Source organism: Trachurus japonicus, chromosome 4, assembly GCF_045865225.1.
Source record: "Trachurus japonicus isolate A0001 chromosome 4, Traja_1.0".
In the NCBI taxonomy this organism is placed as follows: Eukaryota; Metazoa; Chordata; class Actinopteri; order Carangiformes; family Carangidae; genus Trachurus; species Trachurus japonicus.
The window spans coordinates 7,363,231-7,379,884 of NC_140910.1; the positions used below are offsets into that span (position 1 = coordinate 7,363,231).

Below are 16,654 nucleotides of genomic sequence, written 5' to 3' on the forward strand. Positions count from 1 at the left end.
ATACACAGTGCAGGTTTAGTTAACTATCACCGCCATGTGACCAATTAAGTAACCAAGTAAGACGGTTATTTTCCACATTAAGCAGTGACGTGTTTGTCCTAATTAAAGGCTAATGCACTTCCTCTAGTAAAGCTGGCCCTCGCTCTGATCAGATTTAAATCTGTTGTGATGAGATACAAGTTGAAATGAAAAAGCTCCTCCCGTCTGATTCATCTACACGCTGTTACACGGTATAGCGTGATCCATCAAATATTGAAAAGCCTCAGCCCCCCGAATGACGTGCTGCTGCGTCAAGAGGTGCGTTGTACCTTTAACTGAGGCCACGTAAAAAGACCCAGAGCTTCTCAACTGAGCCAGAACTTTTGGGAGCAGTGATGTGTGACGCTCTTACACTCGCGGTTCCACCTCAATTAACAAGTGCCCTGAAGCCGCTTCTCTATTTGTGCCCGTGTCTAGAAAGACAGTATGGGTGTTGGCGGGAGCAGCGGTGTCTCAAAGGAAAGAGGCTGTGATATGGACTTCATAGTTTACGCTGCGGAGTCAAACATGTTTTTGAAGTGTGAAGTAAGAGTGATACTGTGAGGTCTGAACTCGTCCACTCAGTGATATTTGAAACCTTACTTGGGACTTGACTTGGATTTAATTTGGATCAGTTGGGGTCTTGTGCTGTCGCAGCAGGCTTTGTGACAGTATCAGTTTGCCCTTTTAGTCTAAACAGCTCCAGAGACCATGGAACTAAAGATTAAAGGCCTGAACTTGGATCTAAGAGCATTTTCAAACCTGTAGGTCCTTTCACCAAACGTGTTGTGTTTGTGGTTTCTTTTCACACGGATGAAACCAAATTGCACCAGTGACAGCCTTGTGAGAACTTTCACTTTACTCAACACAGGAGATTCTTCCTGAAGATCTTATCTGCCCGAATATCAAACAGCAACGTTGTTCATCATTAGTTCATCTGTTGATTTTGCTTGTTAGGAGTCATTTACGTAAGATTAAAGCTGTCGAGTCCGCCTAATGGATCAGATCAAGGTGATGTTGTTGTCCCATCGCAAATAAACCTTGCAACAAACTGTTAATGTTGAATAGACTGATCTTGGTGCTTGTATTGGTGTGAGCCCAAGTCTGCAGATTAAACTGGACTAAACTAAGGCAGGTTTGAGAATGCCAGAAATATCCTTTTACATATTTTAATTAAATTTTTTGCGTTCTTTACTATTCTTAAAAATAACTAGCCTTGAAACTGACACAAAACTTTGTTTTATTGTTAATAAAATGAACAAGAACTGTCAGTTTTAACACTTTAACTCAACACTGAGGCAGTGTGTACAGTAAGTTAACTACAGTAATAGCAACTGACAGCTCTGTGGACATTTTTAAACTATTATATTTTTATGGCATCTGACAGGACTTTTTTTTTTAAACTTTTTTTTTAGTCAATTACTAAAGTGCACATATGATGTGACTGCATTATGCCTCTGTCTCTGTTGAAATCTCTTCAGCTTTAATTGTCCTGAGGTTTTACTAGGTGCAGTTTATTGGTGAAATTCATCATGTCACATACTGCACTTTAAATATTTAGTAAAACTGAAAATCTGCACTATTAATAGTTATTTTGGTGTGTGGGTGTTTCAGAAAACTAAAGGAAAGTGAACTCATACAACTTTTACTTTTATATAACAAAGTTAGATTTCATATGGGGAGAATTTAAAAGAGAAGCCCAAGCTCATATCCCATCTGATGAAACATGCTGCAGAAATGTGGAAAACCTCTGCATTTTCTCTGAGAATGTCATAGAATAAGACTGAGAATTTACAGTAGTAGCTACACTGTGTATCCACACTAGTATAAACTCTGGTCTCTGTGTGGTTCGTGCTGAACCTGATACCAAGGAGCACTTTAATGTCTCTTCACCGCTACGTCAGCAGACGGGCCGCAGCATTGCACACATCGGTCTGTTTGTATTTTTACCCAGCGTCAAATAGCCTCATGTCTGTGTAATAAGTTGTCATGTCCATACAAAACAGATGGGAATTATTGAAGTCTGCAGACAGTTTAGCTGAAGCGAGTGCTTGAAATGCTGCTGAGATGGATCCTTCCACACGAGTGCCCTAAGGAGGCCTGACTTCACACTGTGCCAGTCAAGCCATGCCGTGACACTCCCGTCTCTCAACAGGCAGAGCATTGCGGTTGGCGCTTGCTGTCACAACACGGCAGAATGATAGGCCCTCGCTGCTCGCTCCCAAGACTCCCACTGATCACGGCGTCTGCTGAACGATCACAGAGATCGCAGACTCTGGACCACCCTGGCCGTGTTTCAGCTCCCCGAGAGTATGATAGGGTTGGTGACCTTTCATCTGCTCCTCTTAGGAGGTGCAAAACTCTGGAGGCATCTCCAGGGACGGCCTCAACATTTCAGTTCTTTCTACCATCACCGCAGCAGCACTCCTGTGCTTCTGCATATGAGGGTGAACAGACACTAAATGTGTTTACACTTTTACATGGATTAACATGGGACACTTAAGTCTGTGCCCATGTCAGGTATACATTATCTGATAACAGCAAAGATGTAAGATCATAATGCAATGTCATAATCACCAGGGGTAGAAACAAACCCCCTGGTGGGACTAGAGGGAATGGATCAAAGGTGTCAAACAGATGGATGGAAAAAATGTCTGTAATGAAGGTTAGAGAAAAATCATAGAATAGTAAATCAAAGAGTGACCGGCAGCTGATGATCTTATTATCTTTGTAGAAACAGCAGGTGTGAAACTTCAGAGTGGCGGCATGACTTAAGGAAGTTGCTGGGACAGAGCCAGGCTGTGTGTACTGTATGACTCCAGTCTATGTGTAAACCTGAGCTAACCAGCCTTCAGCCTGATACTCAATATGAGAGCAATGTCGATCCTTTGGAGAATTTAACAATATAATTTATGATATACAGCCACGCCCTTAGCCTGTCGTTGTTGCAGTAAACTAACTAATCCAGTCTGCAAAGGCTCATGGGAACTCTTTCTCTTTTTATCTAGTGAAGTGTGGAATATGCCACAGGTTCATTTCCCAAGGCTTTTCTTTACATTATTATAAATGTCAATGTGATTTTGAATGAGGTCTAATAATTTGTGAGACAGCAGTGTCATGTCAGCACTCTCTGCTATTGTAAATGTACAGGTAATGGCAGATTTCTGTGAGTTTTTCTACATTATGTTTGACACCTCAAGTGTTGGAGGATCTACAATACTAGATCAGTGTTCAGGGCTTGTCAGAGGTGTTGCGGTGTGCACACTGTGACATTGTGTGCCCTTGTTTTCAGAGTGTCGTTGTACCTGTGTTACCGTCTTGCTAAAATGAGTGTCCTTCACGTGTTTTAGCTGTCACAACACTGAGACACTCTGATTTATGCCTCTTTTAAGGTGGAATAAATTTGCATCAGTCTGGAAAACATGTAGCAAATTGCATGTAGTGACATTTCTCTTATCAGTGCTTTTGTCATAAGCTTTCAAAAACTAAAAGGTCATGCAGTCACTGAGAAATTGAATGGTCAGCTATGATGTGCTGTTAAAAGTCCATAGAAGAGAGGATCTTAACTGACCTCATCAAAATAAAGCAGATTTAATGTAAACACTCAGAGAAACAAAATCCCATGATGTTATGTCGATGATCAGTGTGGTGACTGTTTTGTTGTGACATCACAATGTTACAAAATTCCTCACAGCTCATGTAAGGCTTAATTTAATCTCTCTGTGGATGTTACTTTTGTAACATTAATACAGAGCACAGACCTGCTTTATAATCACACAACACACAAAAATCCACTTTTATACTATTTGAGACCTTTAAAGACAAGTGAAGAGAAAAGAAATGGACAGTTTCTGTTTAAAATTCAGATTTTCTCCTTGAAGGTTAGACAGCACTTAGCGGTTGTGCATTTCAGTGTTTCTGCATCTTATCTCCAGGAGCTACCAGACTGCAGCGATATGACTCTCCACTGCTGTAATTATAGGGCTGGGTGGCGTTTACGTTTTTCCTCTCTGTTTGTTTTATGTAGCGCTATTTGCTTTGATTGCTTTGTTGCTGCATGGTGCAGAGATGTTGCCACAGTGCCGGTGGCGCCCATTGACCTTATGGTCAATCTGGCAGCAGGTTCTGAGTTTTGACAGAGGCAGCCAACTGTGGAGAGAGGAGCACGCCTTCGGGCGCTCAGTGTGTTCCGTCAATGTTCGTTAGTCAGATAAACTGCATAGTTTCACCCCTTTGTCTTTTATTAGCAGGGCGAACCAATGACAAATTTAGCTTGAGCCAGGACGCCAGTGTCAGTCAATGTAATCTGCCTCTTTACATCATGAAGTCCTAGCAACGATGCTAAAAGGCTTACCATCAACTGCTGTCAGTGGATATTACCCTTCCTCCCAATAACATGTGCGAGCTTACAATACACACACACGCAAACACACACACAGCCTCTGAGAGAGCAGTTACAGTTGCCGTCTCTGGGATTGATGACATCGACACACCATAAGCGATGGACGTTTTCAGCTGCGCAGTATTTCACCTCCTGAAGCAGGAGGGGTCACAAGTGCATGAAAAGCTCATTACGGCGATGAGTCAGGGGTGTGTGGTGAGAGACTGGCCTGTAGTTCTGCAGGAGGTGAATGAAACAATTAGTTTCTGCTGTATGAGAACTACAAAACACACATTTCCCTCTTTTGTACAGATAGCCTGCAGAAACGCCACGATCGGTGACTCTCAGGGACTTTTTTTCACACAGTAGCCCAGAAAATGATTTTTTAGTTGCATCAGTGAGTAATACGCCCTACTTTGTATGATGTTGTTACATCATACTAGAAATATTACATACTTTTTTTTCATGAAACCCAGTTTTTTTTTTTTTAGAGGATTACATAACTGTGAATTTTGAAACACGGACTTAATGTTCAACGACATCATCTTAGGGTTGTCTTGGTGGTAAAACCAGAGTGTGCATGTCAAATGTGTGGCCGCTACCTGCCTCATCTCTCCCTGTGTTTGAAGTGAGTGTAATTTCTGTATTCTGCATCATATAGTAACAGAAATTACTTAGACATCATGAAAACACTAAATGAAAAAAAAAAAAGCACAAGTAGCACTTAAACCATGACCTTTTGATATTCCATATGCCAGAGTAGGACACATTTATTAAATTAGTCATGATTACTACAGCACTATTGCATCCAGAACATAATTACATTTTTGAATATATCTGCATAAATAATATCATCCTTCTCAATAATTTCCCAATTTGTGATCAATATATGTAAATATATATAAAAGAGCTTCAGGTGAGTGCAGGCGCAAGTGTTGATTTTTTATGTTGAACTTGATCTGTTCCCAGCACCACCCCAAAGGAGAATGTGCATGCTGATTAAGCCTTGACAATTATGTTGTACACCTCAACCATCCATCCATTTAATATTATGGGGTTTGATTTTCCATTTGCTTACAGGCTAGCTCTCAGGTGTTAAGTTTAGGAAGTCCAAACAAAGAGAAGTACCCACACATCAAAAATACGCATACAAGTAATATTCTGGTTAAACTTAAACCACATTTCTACAATATCGTCAAAGTAGTTAAAATGTGTTTCCAACCACCACTGTGGAAATAAATGTGAAACAATTACACACTAAAATTTGTCCAAATTACCCGTGTAGCCACTCCTTCAATGATTTATGGCCACGGTCACGCAGGATTTTGCACACCATTCATGTCTGTGAGGATCAGGGCAAAATCGCACTTGCCACCTTGTTTACTTTGTGGAGAGCTTGAGATAAACCAGAACGCTGCTTGGCTGCAGGGTCCAGGTCTCTTCATTCTGGTTTTTCACACTCTTTTTTTTCTTCAATTTTCAGCATTGTTTCTGCAAATTTGAAAAAAATTAATGGCAATGCACCTAAATATACTGTTATGTGCTCAATTGAATACACCTGATAGACCTGGCTCATACACCATGGATGAAATAATCTGTGACATTGTTGCTTTCACATTATTGATAATAGACATGTTTTGTTTCATTACTGAAAGGACCAGGCTTTAATTGAATCAAAAGTAAGAGCGACATTTCTCAAAAGACAGAAAGTGACGAGTCACAGTCACAGGATTTCAGGACAAATGTGATACATTAAACATTGATTCTAATTTAAGTGGGAGCGAGGGTGAAGGCTTTGCTTAAATATGCACTTGTTAAAGGCGTGGGTTGTCATGTAACTATCACTTGAAGGAGCAAAAAAGAATCAGATTTAAGATAAACCGGTAAAAAGTTCCCAAATGTGTATAACACAATTTAACTGCAAATGAAAAGATAGTTCAAAACAGCTGGAGGCCTCGCCATGATCCTCAAAGACATTGTTTAATCATGTTTAATGTAGCTTATCTAGAGTTATTTTAGGAAGAGAAGTGATATCCTTAGTTGTACGAGTGAACGGAGCCTGTCGGGTTGTTAATTGTGACTTTTGTGCCTGATAGTTCAGAGACGAGATGAGTGAAAGTGGAGGGAAGATTAGCGAGTGTGTTGACTGGGAATTCTTCCATGGTCACAGTGTTAAGTGCTGAAATAGACAGATGCAAATGGACGGAAGAGCCAACAGTTGAGACCACTGGCTTTGTGTGAATAAAGAGCAGGAAAAAGTTGAGAGAAAAATATCCAAGGTCTAAGAGGAGTCTGAAAAGATGCAGAACTTCTCCCTCTTTAGGGGTTTTCCCCAAGCTTGCTTTAAAAAAAAAATCCCCCACCCTTGTGGTTTGAAATGCAAAGTTAACAGTTTTACTCGGCCCCCCAAGGCTTGTATAGTCTCTCCTAATCTTTTTTAATGTGTCAAAAGGCTTTCTTGAGAGTCTCTGTGAAATTTCACACTTAAGTTGTTTGCAAAGTCAGTCTGAATTACAGTATAGAGTGAGGGTTAACTTTTCCAAAGGGGTTGGAGGAAACTTTTCTAAAACTGGATGTGTTGTGTTTGTGTATGGAGGGGGTGTTAGAGACAACAACACAGCATGCACTGAGGCTGATGCTGTGTGCCAGGTCGGACTTCCGGATTTTAAACTGTGCCTCATAAAGTCGGCCGTACACACAGTCTCACAGATGAATCATTGGCTGTGGAGTCTAATTTTAGATGTGTATGTATACCATTATACCAGTGCCTTTCATCATTATTAATAATAACCCTTCCTGGTGAGTGATGTGCACCTTTACACATGTCTAATTTGTTCAGGTAAGTAACAATCAATGTGAGCTTTGATCAGCTTGAGGAACAGTGGAATTGTATTAGATAGATTGTATTAGAACATAATCATATTTACGACACTATGTTGCGGTCTCAAATTATAAAGCGTAAAAATGAACAAGGTTGTTTTTGTCTGTGTACAAAACGAAACAGCGGAAATGAGTTAATGTTCTAAACTTATTATGGTTATCCTGTCTGTAATTTTACATACTAAACATTCACATGACATGTTATCATGTTGCAACAAAATACATTTATTTTGTGTCACAATAAGAAGATACAAAATGTTCATTGTACTTCAGTGTGTATAAAAAATTTATATTTTTGCCACATGGCCGCGTGGCCCCTAGTTAAAAATATGAAATGTAATCATACAGTGATATGTAAGTGCACACAGCAAATAATACTTCAAAATAATATTTAATAACACATTAACCAATAGACCATCCTGTGATAGCAACACATCAGCTGCTACATGTACGCCCATCATCACATACTGAGTAATCATTACCACATTATTATTATATTATTGAATGATCATTAAGAACTCATGGCTCAGGCCACATCGGTCTTCAAACTCAGCCTTCATTTCAATCTCAAACACACCCCTGTGACGTTTAGTAACTGCATCTCCAACACTTCAACACCTGTGATGTCCACAGATGTGAACACCTGCAAGTCCTAAACAACCTCCTTTGTGACAGTTGCTGCAGCCATTGTGTCCAGGACCACATTTTCCCATGACGACACACACACAGTCTCACATTGTGAACACAATAGCAGCCATATTTTGTCACATCTGGTAACTATAACATATCCGATGATGTTTTGGGCTGCATAAGGGAACAGCGCCTCACGGTCCTCCGCATGAAGCCGTAAACTGCACAGCTGTCCACTTGGCTGAAAATAAAAGCTGTTATTCAATTTGGCCACTTATAGAGACTTGAAACTTAACAGCCGCATAAACAAATAGCTCCTCTTCACTTTGTCGTCGTGACATTATCTCAGACCTCCCTCATTAATATTGACAGGTCAGAGGCACGCAGCGGCTAAAAAGATAGTTTAGTTAATATGAAAATCTTTAGGGCTACACAGACACTCTGGTTCAGATCGTATGAATTTGATTAGTTTCATCACCCTCAGAAAGGGGTGAATCCATTCTCTTAATGTTGTGGAAAATGTACCATGACAGTGTAATTATTTTGAGGGGACCAATTTGCATTTCCAGTGCTCCACTAAGTAAATGTTACTGTAGGTTCTAAGGCCTTAAGATAAATTACTAATCTGGAGTATTTAAAACCCATGAAACATTTAAATTAAGTAATTTCACTTCCTAAAGGGCATAGTGGAGATTTTTCCACACATATGCAGACAGACACACTTTTTAAAATAAACATCAGCCCTAATCACTGAGACAGAAATCTGAGTGAGAGCAGAAAATATTTTCTGGAGCTTTTAATGGTTCCTTAGGGGCTCCCCTCTGTCTTAGATTAGATGGGATTTAGACAAAGTTGATACATGCACCTCTTTACCAAAATTTAGAGCCCCCCCCCCCTTTTTTTTTTCTTTTAAAAAAAATATCTCAGTACATTATTAGGATAACAGATTTAAATGTTACTGTCTGCTATACCAGTGGTAGAATTACAACATAAGTGTTTTAATTCAGTTTAAGTGAGGAGTTATGAGGACGTGCAGCAGAGCTCTGACATTTCTCTGCAGTGTGCTTTGATCAACTTTTAGGGGAAATCGATTGGAATTGTTGCTCTGCCCCAATTTAGAAGACATCTCATCAAACCAAGCTGCAAAGGGTCTAAAGACTACAAGTGTTCATTTTTGTTCCCCTAGTGCTGCAAATTTAGTAATTGACTCTGATTTTTGGCTTCAGGCAGTAACCTAATAAGGCCATCCAAGGTTAATGATAGACCCTTTTTAGACGGGCTGAATGTCTGACACCGATATGTAGTGGCGGTGAAAAACAATTATTACTTACATGAGACACACTCAGGGCAGAAGCCTCTGACATCTGAGTGAAACGTTGATGTTTTCCACTGCTGTATTTAGCTCCGTTTAGTTTTTGCCTGTGCATCATACTGTATGCGGCGGCTGGACATCAGACCCAACTGCCACAGTCTCCCAGACGTCAGAGCCTCAGCAGTGCGTCCTGTTGCTGCTTTTACTGCCGTCTCTTCCCAGGAACACCAGCACCACAAATCTCTGTGATTTAACGTCCTTCACGTCCAAGCAGCTGGAGTCAGCACAAGTGTCATGTGCCATTGCCAATCTGCTATCATGGCGTCCTCTGCAAAACAATTTATCCCTTCCCCTCCTGCTTTATTAGCCATAGATTACGGGATGGTCGTGGACAGTCTCTGCTGTCGAGGTAGCCTTGTAATTGACTCTGGACAGGAAGGGTAGATAATCTTCTGAACATAAACCAGGCTATCTGTAAATAGCTGTTGAATACAACTATTGGATGTCCTCCATCAAAGTTTCTGTTTCATCTTGTTACTGTTTCAATTCTTCTTATACATTCCCTCATGTCTTCATGTGTTTAACACATCCTGGTGACTTTGATGATGGCCTGATTGTTCACCTACTGCCATCACGGGGCCAACATTTGTCCAGCACTTTAATTTGTGATCATATTCCTGCAGCTGGATCAGACAGTGGTCATGGTGAAAACATTATGCCTGGTTATCATCAGCAGACTAGGACTGTCAGTTCAAATCTTGGGTCTAAAATGTACTTTCATTTTTGAAGTCTATTTGTTAAATTTAGATGTCAATGTGTTTCAACTGGAGCTCTTCTTCTCCTTCTGCTGTTTTTCAGAACTCTGGATCCTCGGCAGCCTCCACCCCCAGCGCTCCAGTGACCGGTTACAAGCGCATGGTCATTCCAACGCAGCCCCCTCTGACGGCCACTAAGAAGTCCACACCCAAACCTCAGGCTCCGGGCGGCGTCTCTTCTATCCCACCTTCCTCTGCCAGCCCGGTGGCCAAGCCTCAAAGCCACACGGCTCCTCAGCCTGTCCCAGCGTCCTACGCCACAGCCTCCACCCCGAGCCAGCCCACCTTCAACGTCCAGGTGAGGTCGGCCCAGCCCGGCCCCCAGCATCAAGCCCCGGGCGGACACCATTTTGGCCAGCAGCCCATCCGCAGCCCCGCACAGGTGCAGTACATGCCAGCCCAGCCCAAAGGTCCGGACTTTGCCTACGGACCGCCACAGCCCGGCTTCTCCCCGATGGCCCAGGGTGTGTATCAAGAACAGCACTATCCAGGAGCGTCTCATGCCGGTGGGCTGAGCGCCAGGAGAGCAGAACCTGCCCCCGTCCTGGCCTACCAGCCTCCTGGTCCCAAGAAGACCTACATCACCGATGTTCCACCGAGCTTGGCCTCCTACGCCTCTGGACCAGCTGTCCCACCAAAAGTAAGAACATGTACAGTATACATGTATGGAACATACGCTGTTAGCTTATTCTCATTTACTGTAATTGAATTTAAAATAATAGCTGATCGCAGGAAAAATATTTTCAAAAAATCATCATTTCCCTGCACATATTTACACACATTGCACACATCCACTATCTGTGGATGAGGCAACAATCAATCCATTCATTCATTTATACATCTGCACTTCCATCTACATGTATTATTCCCTTTTTCCGATTTCTGGCGCTTGTCACGGTCAGATTCGGAGGCAGCAGTCTTATGGCCTCTATACATTTTATTTTATTTTATACGATTTTATACGATTTTATACGATTTTAGCAGTCTTATAAGACTATTGTATGACACACTATGCGATGCGGATCTAATAGTCTTTGGTACGACATCAAGTTTGATGTGTGCAGATTGCAAAATGACCGTTCTACTGAATTGCAGGCTACGACCCCCTTATACCAGAGGAGCAGTAGGCCTACCACCAGTCGTCGTGTATATCCGTCTGTTACTTAAAAATGAAATCACGGACTGTAATGACAATCGGTACCGGAGAACATTGTAACAGTACCGATTCCCATCACAGTGGTACCGTCATGTCATGAGAGCCCATCTAAACTAGGACCAAGTCACCTCTTTTCTGATGGCTGTACGAGTCTTTCTGTGTTTCTCCTTTTCCGACAGTAAAAGGGAACATTTACACTTTTCCAGACAAGATGATACTCTCCTAAACCATTCGTTTTTTTTAATTGAATGACTATTTACTTGAAAATCGTTGCTCATCCCTATCATCTGCGCCACCATAGTTAAACTGATACGTCCATGAGCTGATTAGTAGACGTAGGTCGTAGCAGTTTTCTGACACCTTCAGAATTTAATCTCAGGTTATCTTTAGTCACAAGACGCTGACAACGGTCGTCCTTGAACCTGTTTCACAGTGCGACATATGACGACCGATTTAGAGCCACGACCAAAGATATCGCCATGATTCTCTTACGATGGTCGTCTTTCGTCTGCGACAGCCCAAAATCGCACAGTGTATACGGGCCATTAGAAGAGTCGTCCAACTCGCCCAACTCCTTGAGAATCCAGAGGCGTTCCCAGGCCAGCTGGGATGTTTAATCCCTCCAGTGTGTTCGAGGTTTGCCCTGGAGCTTCCTCCCAGTTAGATATCCCTGGAATACCTCCACAGAGAGGAGTCTGGGAGGAGTCCTGATTGGATGCTTCAACCACCTCAACTGGCTTTTGTCAGGAGCGTAGCTGTTCTAATTTAAACCTCAATGGGACATATGAACTCCTCTGCCTATCTCAAACGGTGGACCCAGACACCATGGGAGGAAAACTAGTTTCCACCATTTGTAGCTGAAATTCTCTCCTTTTAGACACCACCTGAAGTCTGTGAACAAAGCTGAGGGTTGGAACATAGATCGAGTGATAGCAGTAACTCCTGCATCCAATTCAGCATCACTGAAATCCCTTAATCACTTTCCGTTTTATCATTATGAACATGACCTGAAGCTCTTTAAACCCTCTCAGGTCATTTATTGGGCTCAGATGGTAACAGAAGGATAAGGCCCGAACACCTGTACTGTGAAGTTCTGACATTTCCTCTCGATTGTTGTTCATCTCAAGTAGGGCTGGAAAATGAGACAAAATATTATCAAAATCACAATATGGCCAAGTGCAATATCCAAATTGCAAGAGCTGCAGTTTTTTGTCCTGATAAAGGTCAAATGTATCAACAACAAACCATAAATGAAGCATTAAGAGGACCACCCAAATCATAACTCCTCGTACAAAGGGACATACTAGTCTGAGAATGAAATGTTTAAGTGACCACTCCAGCTGAAATCATGAATCATATCACAATATGATTTTTTATTATTTATTTTGTTATTGTTTTGCATATCCTTGAGCCCTAATCTATTCAGTCATACCAGTATTGTGTGTACAAGCATACAAGACAGCATGTGCATAATTGTGGCATTCACTCTTAAACACTTTAGTGTGTGTGTGTGTGTGTGTGTGTGTGTGTGTGTGTGTGTGTGTGTGTGTGTGTGTGTGTGTGTGTGTGTGTGAGTATACAATATGCATACATCTGTGCAGCATCAGATGGCAATGCATTGGGGAGCTTCTTGCCATCTTTCATTGAAATGCTCAGAATAAACAGTTGTTTTAACCTTTATGAATTTTTGAGAGGTTTTTCTCAGCTGGGGGTTCACACCATCTGATTTCATTTGTCTCATAAAAGGCACATTGTATTCAAATGTACACTGTATATCTACCCACGGTGCTATATGAACCCAAGTTTATAGTTTGAGGATAATATTGATTTTTTTTTGTTGTTTATTTTCAAATGTAAGCTGCAAGCATTAGTATGTCAACTGGCTACATGGTGGTATCTCCAGAGTGGTACTTTCAGGGCCACGGAGCTCAAAAATGAAGACAGTTAATGACCTGCCCATCCACTGTGTTACTTCCCAGCTCTGTGCAGAAGCTGCTCCAGCACCATCAGTTAACACTGACACCCAGTTTCACCCAACTACGCTTTACGTTTGTCAGACTCAGTAGTTAATTCTTGCTCTTTTGTCTTGTAATGATACAATCGTGTAGATCTGCTCGGGAGTACAAGGGAAACGCTGCATGACAACATAGATTTTTTTTTAAAATCTGGAAATGTATCCTAGGCCTCATTTTGTAGCATAATGCATGCAGCCATCATCTTACTTTAGACCCCTATACAAGATACTCTTTCTGAAACATTAAAAAGGTCAACATTGTTTGTAGCTAGCATTATCTCAATTAGCTAAGAAGCCTTCACAAATCAATGTCACAATGACAATGGTAAAAAATGTTTTACACTGAACTATCTAACCATCTGTTCTGTGTGTAGCATCATTATTACAAAAAGCTCTCCATGTAATTTTGGAATAAGCAGTAGAAGATCATCACGTGCTCAGTCCCAAGCCTTTAAAACCAACGCAAGGTTGGATGCAGCACTAGACCTTTTTATAGAACTGTATGTGATTGAAAAGAATTACAAAATACTGTCATCCCTTAGAACAGAGTAGTCAATGCCAGAGAGACTTCTATTCTCATCTCTATATCCAGCCGTCGACAATCTCTGGAAAGTGCAAGGCCCTTGAGTTTTCTTTAATTCAAGGATTTTATGCTGGTTCCAAATACAAACTGGGCCTCTCAGCCTCTGGGAATAGCTCATCAAGGACTGTACTTTACTAAATACAAATTAGCTTCAACGTTGCAGCTAGTATCTTAAAAATAAGTCTAATTATATTTGTTCAAAACAAAAGTCTACATTTTTCTTGAAAGCTCGCTTTGGTCCCAGTATGATGCATTATTAAAAAAACAAAAGGTGCCGTTTAATAGATTTGTGAGCGTCTCTTTGATTTTAGATAAAAGCAAATCACTAATTTTACAGATATAGCTCATGCATGTATATCTACTGTATATATATAGAGATATACATGTGTATTTGTATATACAATGTAGGGTTGTACGGTATACCGGTACTAGAGTGGTACCGGGGTACTGACGCATTTAAAAAGGTACCATACTGCGCTTAGATGGGACCGGTACTTTCATTTTGCGCCGCCGGCAGCGGTGACGTCGCCGCGTGAAGTCGCCGCATTGTAATTTGAGCCGCGGCGAGCGAGTGAGCAGCCACAAACGAAGCAAGGTGCTGTTTTTATTACCGTTACAGCGCCACCTGTCCATGTGCCTGTGTTTATGTGTGTCTGTGTGTGTGTGTGTGTGCGTGCGCGCCGCGCGCGAGAGAGACGGCCGCCACAGACTCGTTAATTAATGCAAACAGCTGGTTGATAAGTCCGTTTTTACCGCGGATCACCACTGGCATGCTCTCTGTCTCTGTCTCTCTCTCTCTCTCCCTCTCTCTGTGAGTGAGTGAGTGAACAGCGCTACGCGGAGATGAATTAACGGAGCGATATTGCGTTGATGGGGGGGTGAGGTGGTGGGGGGGGGGGCTTGGTCTTGATTCTGTGGCGCTGCATATGGGAAACAATAGGTGTGTGTTTGTGTAAAATGAACGTTTGTGTTTCATTCTATAAACTACTGAGAACAATTTCTCCCAAAAATTACAGCTGGTCAAAATAACAAAAAAAGATGCAGTGTTTTCAGACCTCAAATAATGCAGTTGATAATCATTTTTAAACAGACAACTAATGATTTAATTTAGGAAGAGTTCAGTACTGATGCATATGTTATAGTTCTAAGATTTTCTATTAAAATAAAGTCAATAATGACATTTTTTGTGTTCTCTTTTTATTTGGAAAAGTACCGAAAAGTATCGAAAAGTATCGAAAAACATGTTGGTACCGATACCGGTACCAAAATGTTGGTATCGTGACAACACTAATACAATGTTGGATAATGGGCTCTCTGCCCTTCCCCCAGTGCTGTATTTGAATGCTCTGAGAAACACATCAGGAAACTCGATGCCTCATTTGGTCACATTCATCTAAAGAACATGGTGTAAATCACATCATGTTTGACCCGACCATCCACTAAAATATTTGTATCCAAACCTTAGCGCTAATCCGTCTTTTTTTTGTTTGTTTATTTGTGTCTTTAATGCCAACCAGAGGCATTATAAAAGCCAGATTAGAATTAAAGCAAAATCTGTCAACTTTGCCTTTATGATCATCACTCTGCCTGACCCGATGCCGTGACACGTTCATAACCTTCTACAAATGGTCTTAAAATCTGCTTAAAAGAAAAAGGGTTGTGCCTCTTTTAATCTGTTGTGTAAATAAACCAAAACATAGTCAATTAAAAGAACCATTTAGATATTTGTCATAATTATCAAAAAATTATCTTCAGTCGCTGAGACTTAATGGTGGTTTTATGTAATACCCGAGACTTCCTCAGTAGGGGGTCTGTGATTTTGATTGAGGACTTCATTAAAGAGATCATTTCACATAATTGAGTGTATTCATAGAAGGTCAGTGTCATTACACTGGAAGTACAAGATGAAGTCGTTGGATAAATTCTATGATCTGGGCTTGTTCTAGCTGGCCTGCTCTGCCCCCACCCCGCCCTGTATCACCCTCTGCCACCCAGCATCCAGCACCCAGTCCCCTAACGTGTTCTTACTCACACCAAAAGTGGAGGTGTAGGAACATCAACAGGCTCCTAGGATGCTTAATTACCCAGATCCACCACTGTTTGATCTCTATTGTAGTGCAAAAAATTAACAGATTTCATGGCTGCCGGTTAACATACCAATTTCCACGAGTCTCTCCGTCTTTCCCGAAATTGGAGGAAAGCTAAGCTGGATGATGACTTGTGTTATGGCTGAGCTTGAGTGACGTTTGGCAGGGGAGGATTATTTTGAACTGCTCAATCCCTGCAGCCAGTTAAAGCCCCTCGAAGGTCAATGATGGTTTCAACTGTCAAACATGTTTAAATATCTGACATTTTCTCTGCCTTCCAGTCCTGGCCACTGCGCCTTTTGACCTGCACAAGAACACTGGCATATGGTGCACTGCCATCAGGATGTGTCCAAAAGACCCCTTTTCATATGTGTGACCTGCCATAAACCCTTATTAATCTCTAAAATCCTATTTAAAAAAGAATGCACTAAGCAACACCTGTGAAAATCCACCAAAGCCAAAAGCAATTCACTGCCCATGTGAGCATTACTTATACAAATGATCTTTGACAAGGCATGAAGACATTATTCTGGTGTTTCAAGATAAATTCCTGATTTTTATGTAATCAGGTTAAGCTAACAAGTGCATGTTATGTGTGAAATGCTTCATAAAACAGAATTACTAAGTGCTTTACAATAAAATAATTAATTGTCCAAAATCTAAATTTGTAAAATCTAATTCATAAACACGATGTACTGTAGCCTGTGGGGAATCAAAAAGCAGCTGGAGACGCGCAGTGTGTTTGTCTTTACATGTGTTTTTGCAACTGACCATGTGT

General features: G+C 41.2%; 1 protein-coding gene across 4 annotated transcripts in view; it reads left to right on the forward strand.

Moving 5' to 3' along the window:
- Positions 1 to 16,654, forward strand: part of lpp (LIM domain containing preferred translocation partner in lipoma) — a 138,630-nt gene that overhangs the window by 76,810 nt on the left and 45,166 nt on the right. For all 4 annotated transcript variants that reach the window (XM_085773646.1, XM_085773644.1, XM_085773645.1 and 1 more), the window contains one exon: positions 10,080 to 10,676. In XM_085773646.1, the coding sequence (XP_085629772.1) occupies positions 10,080 to 10,676 (597 nt within the window). The remainder of the gene's footprint in view (positions 1 to 10,079; positions 10,677 to 16,654) is intronic.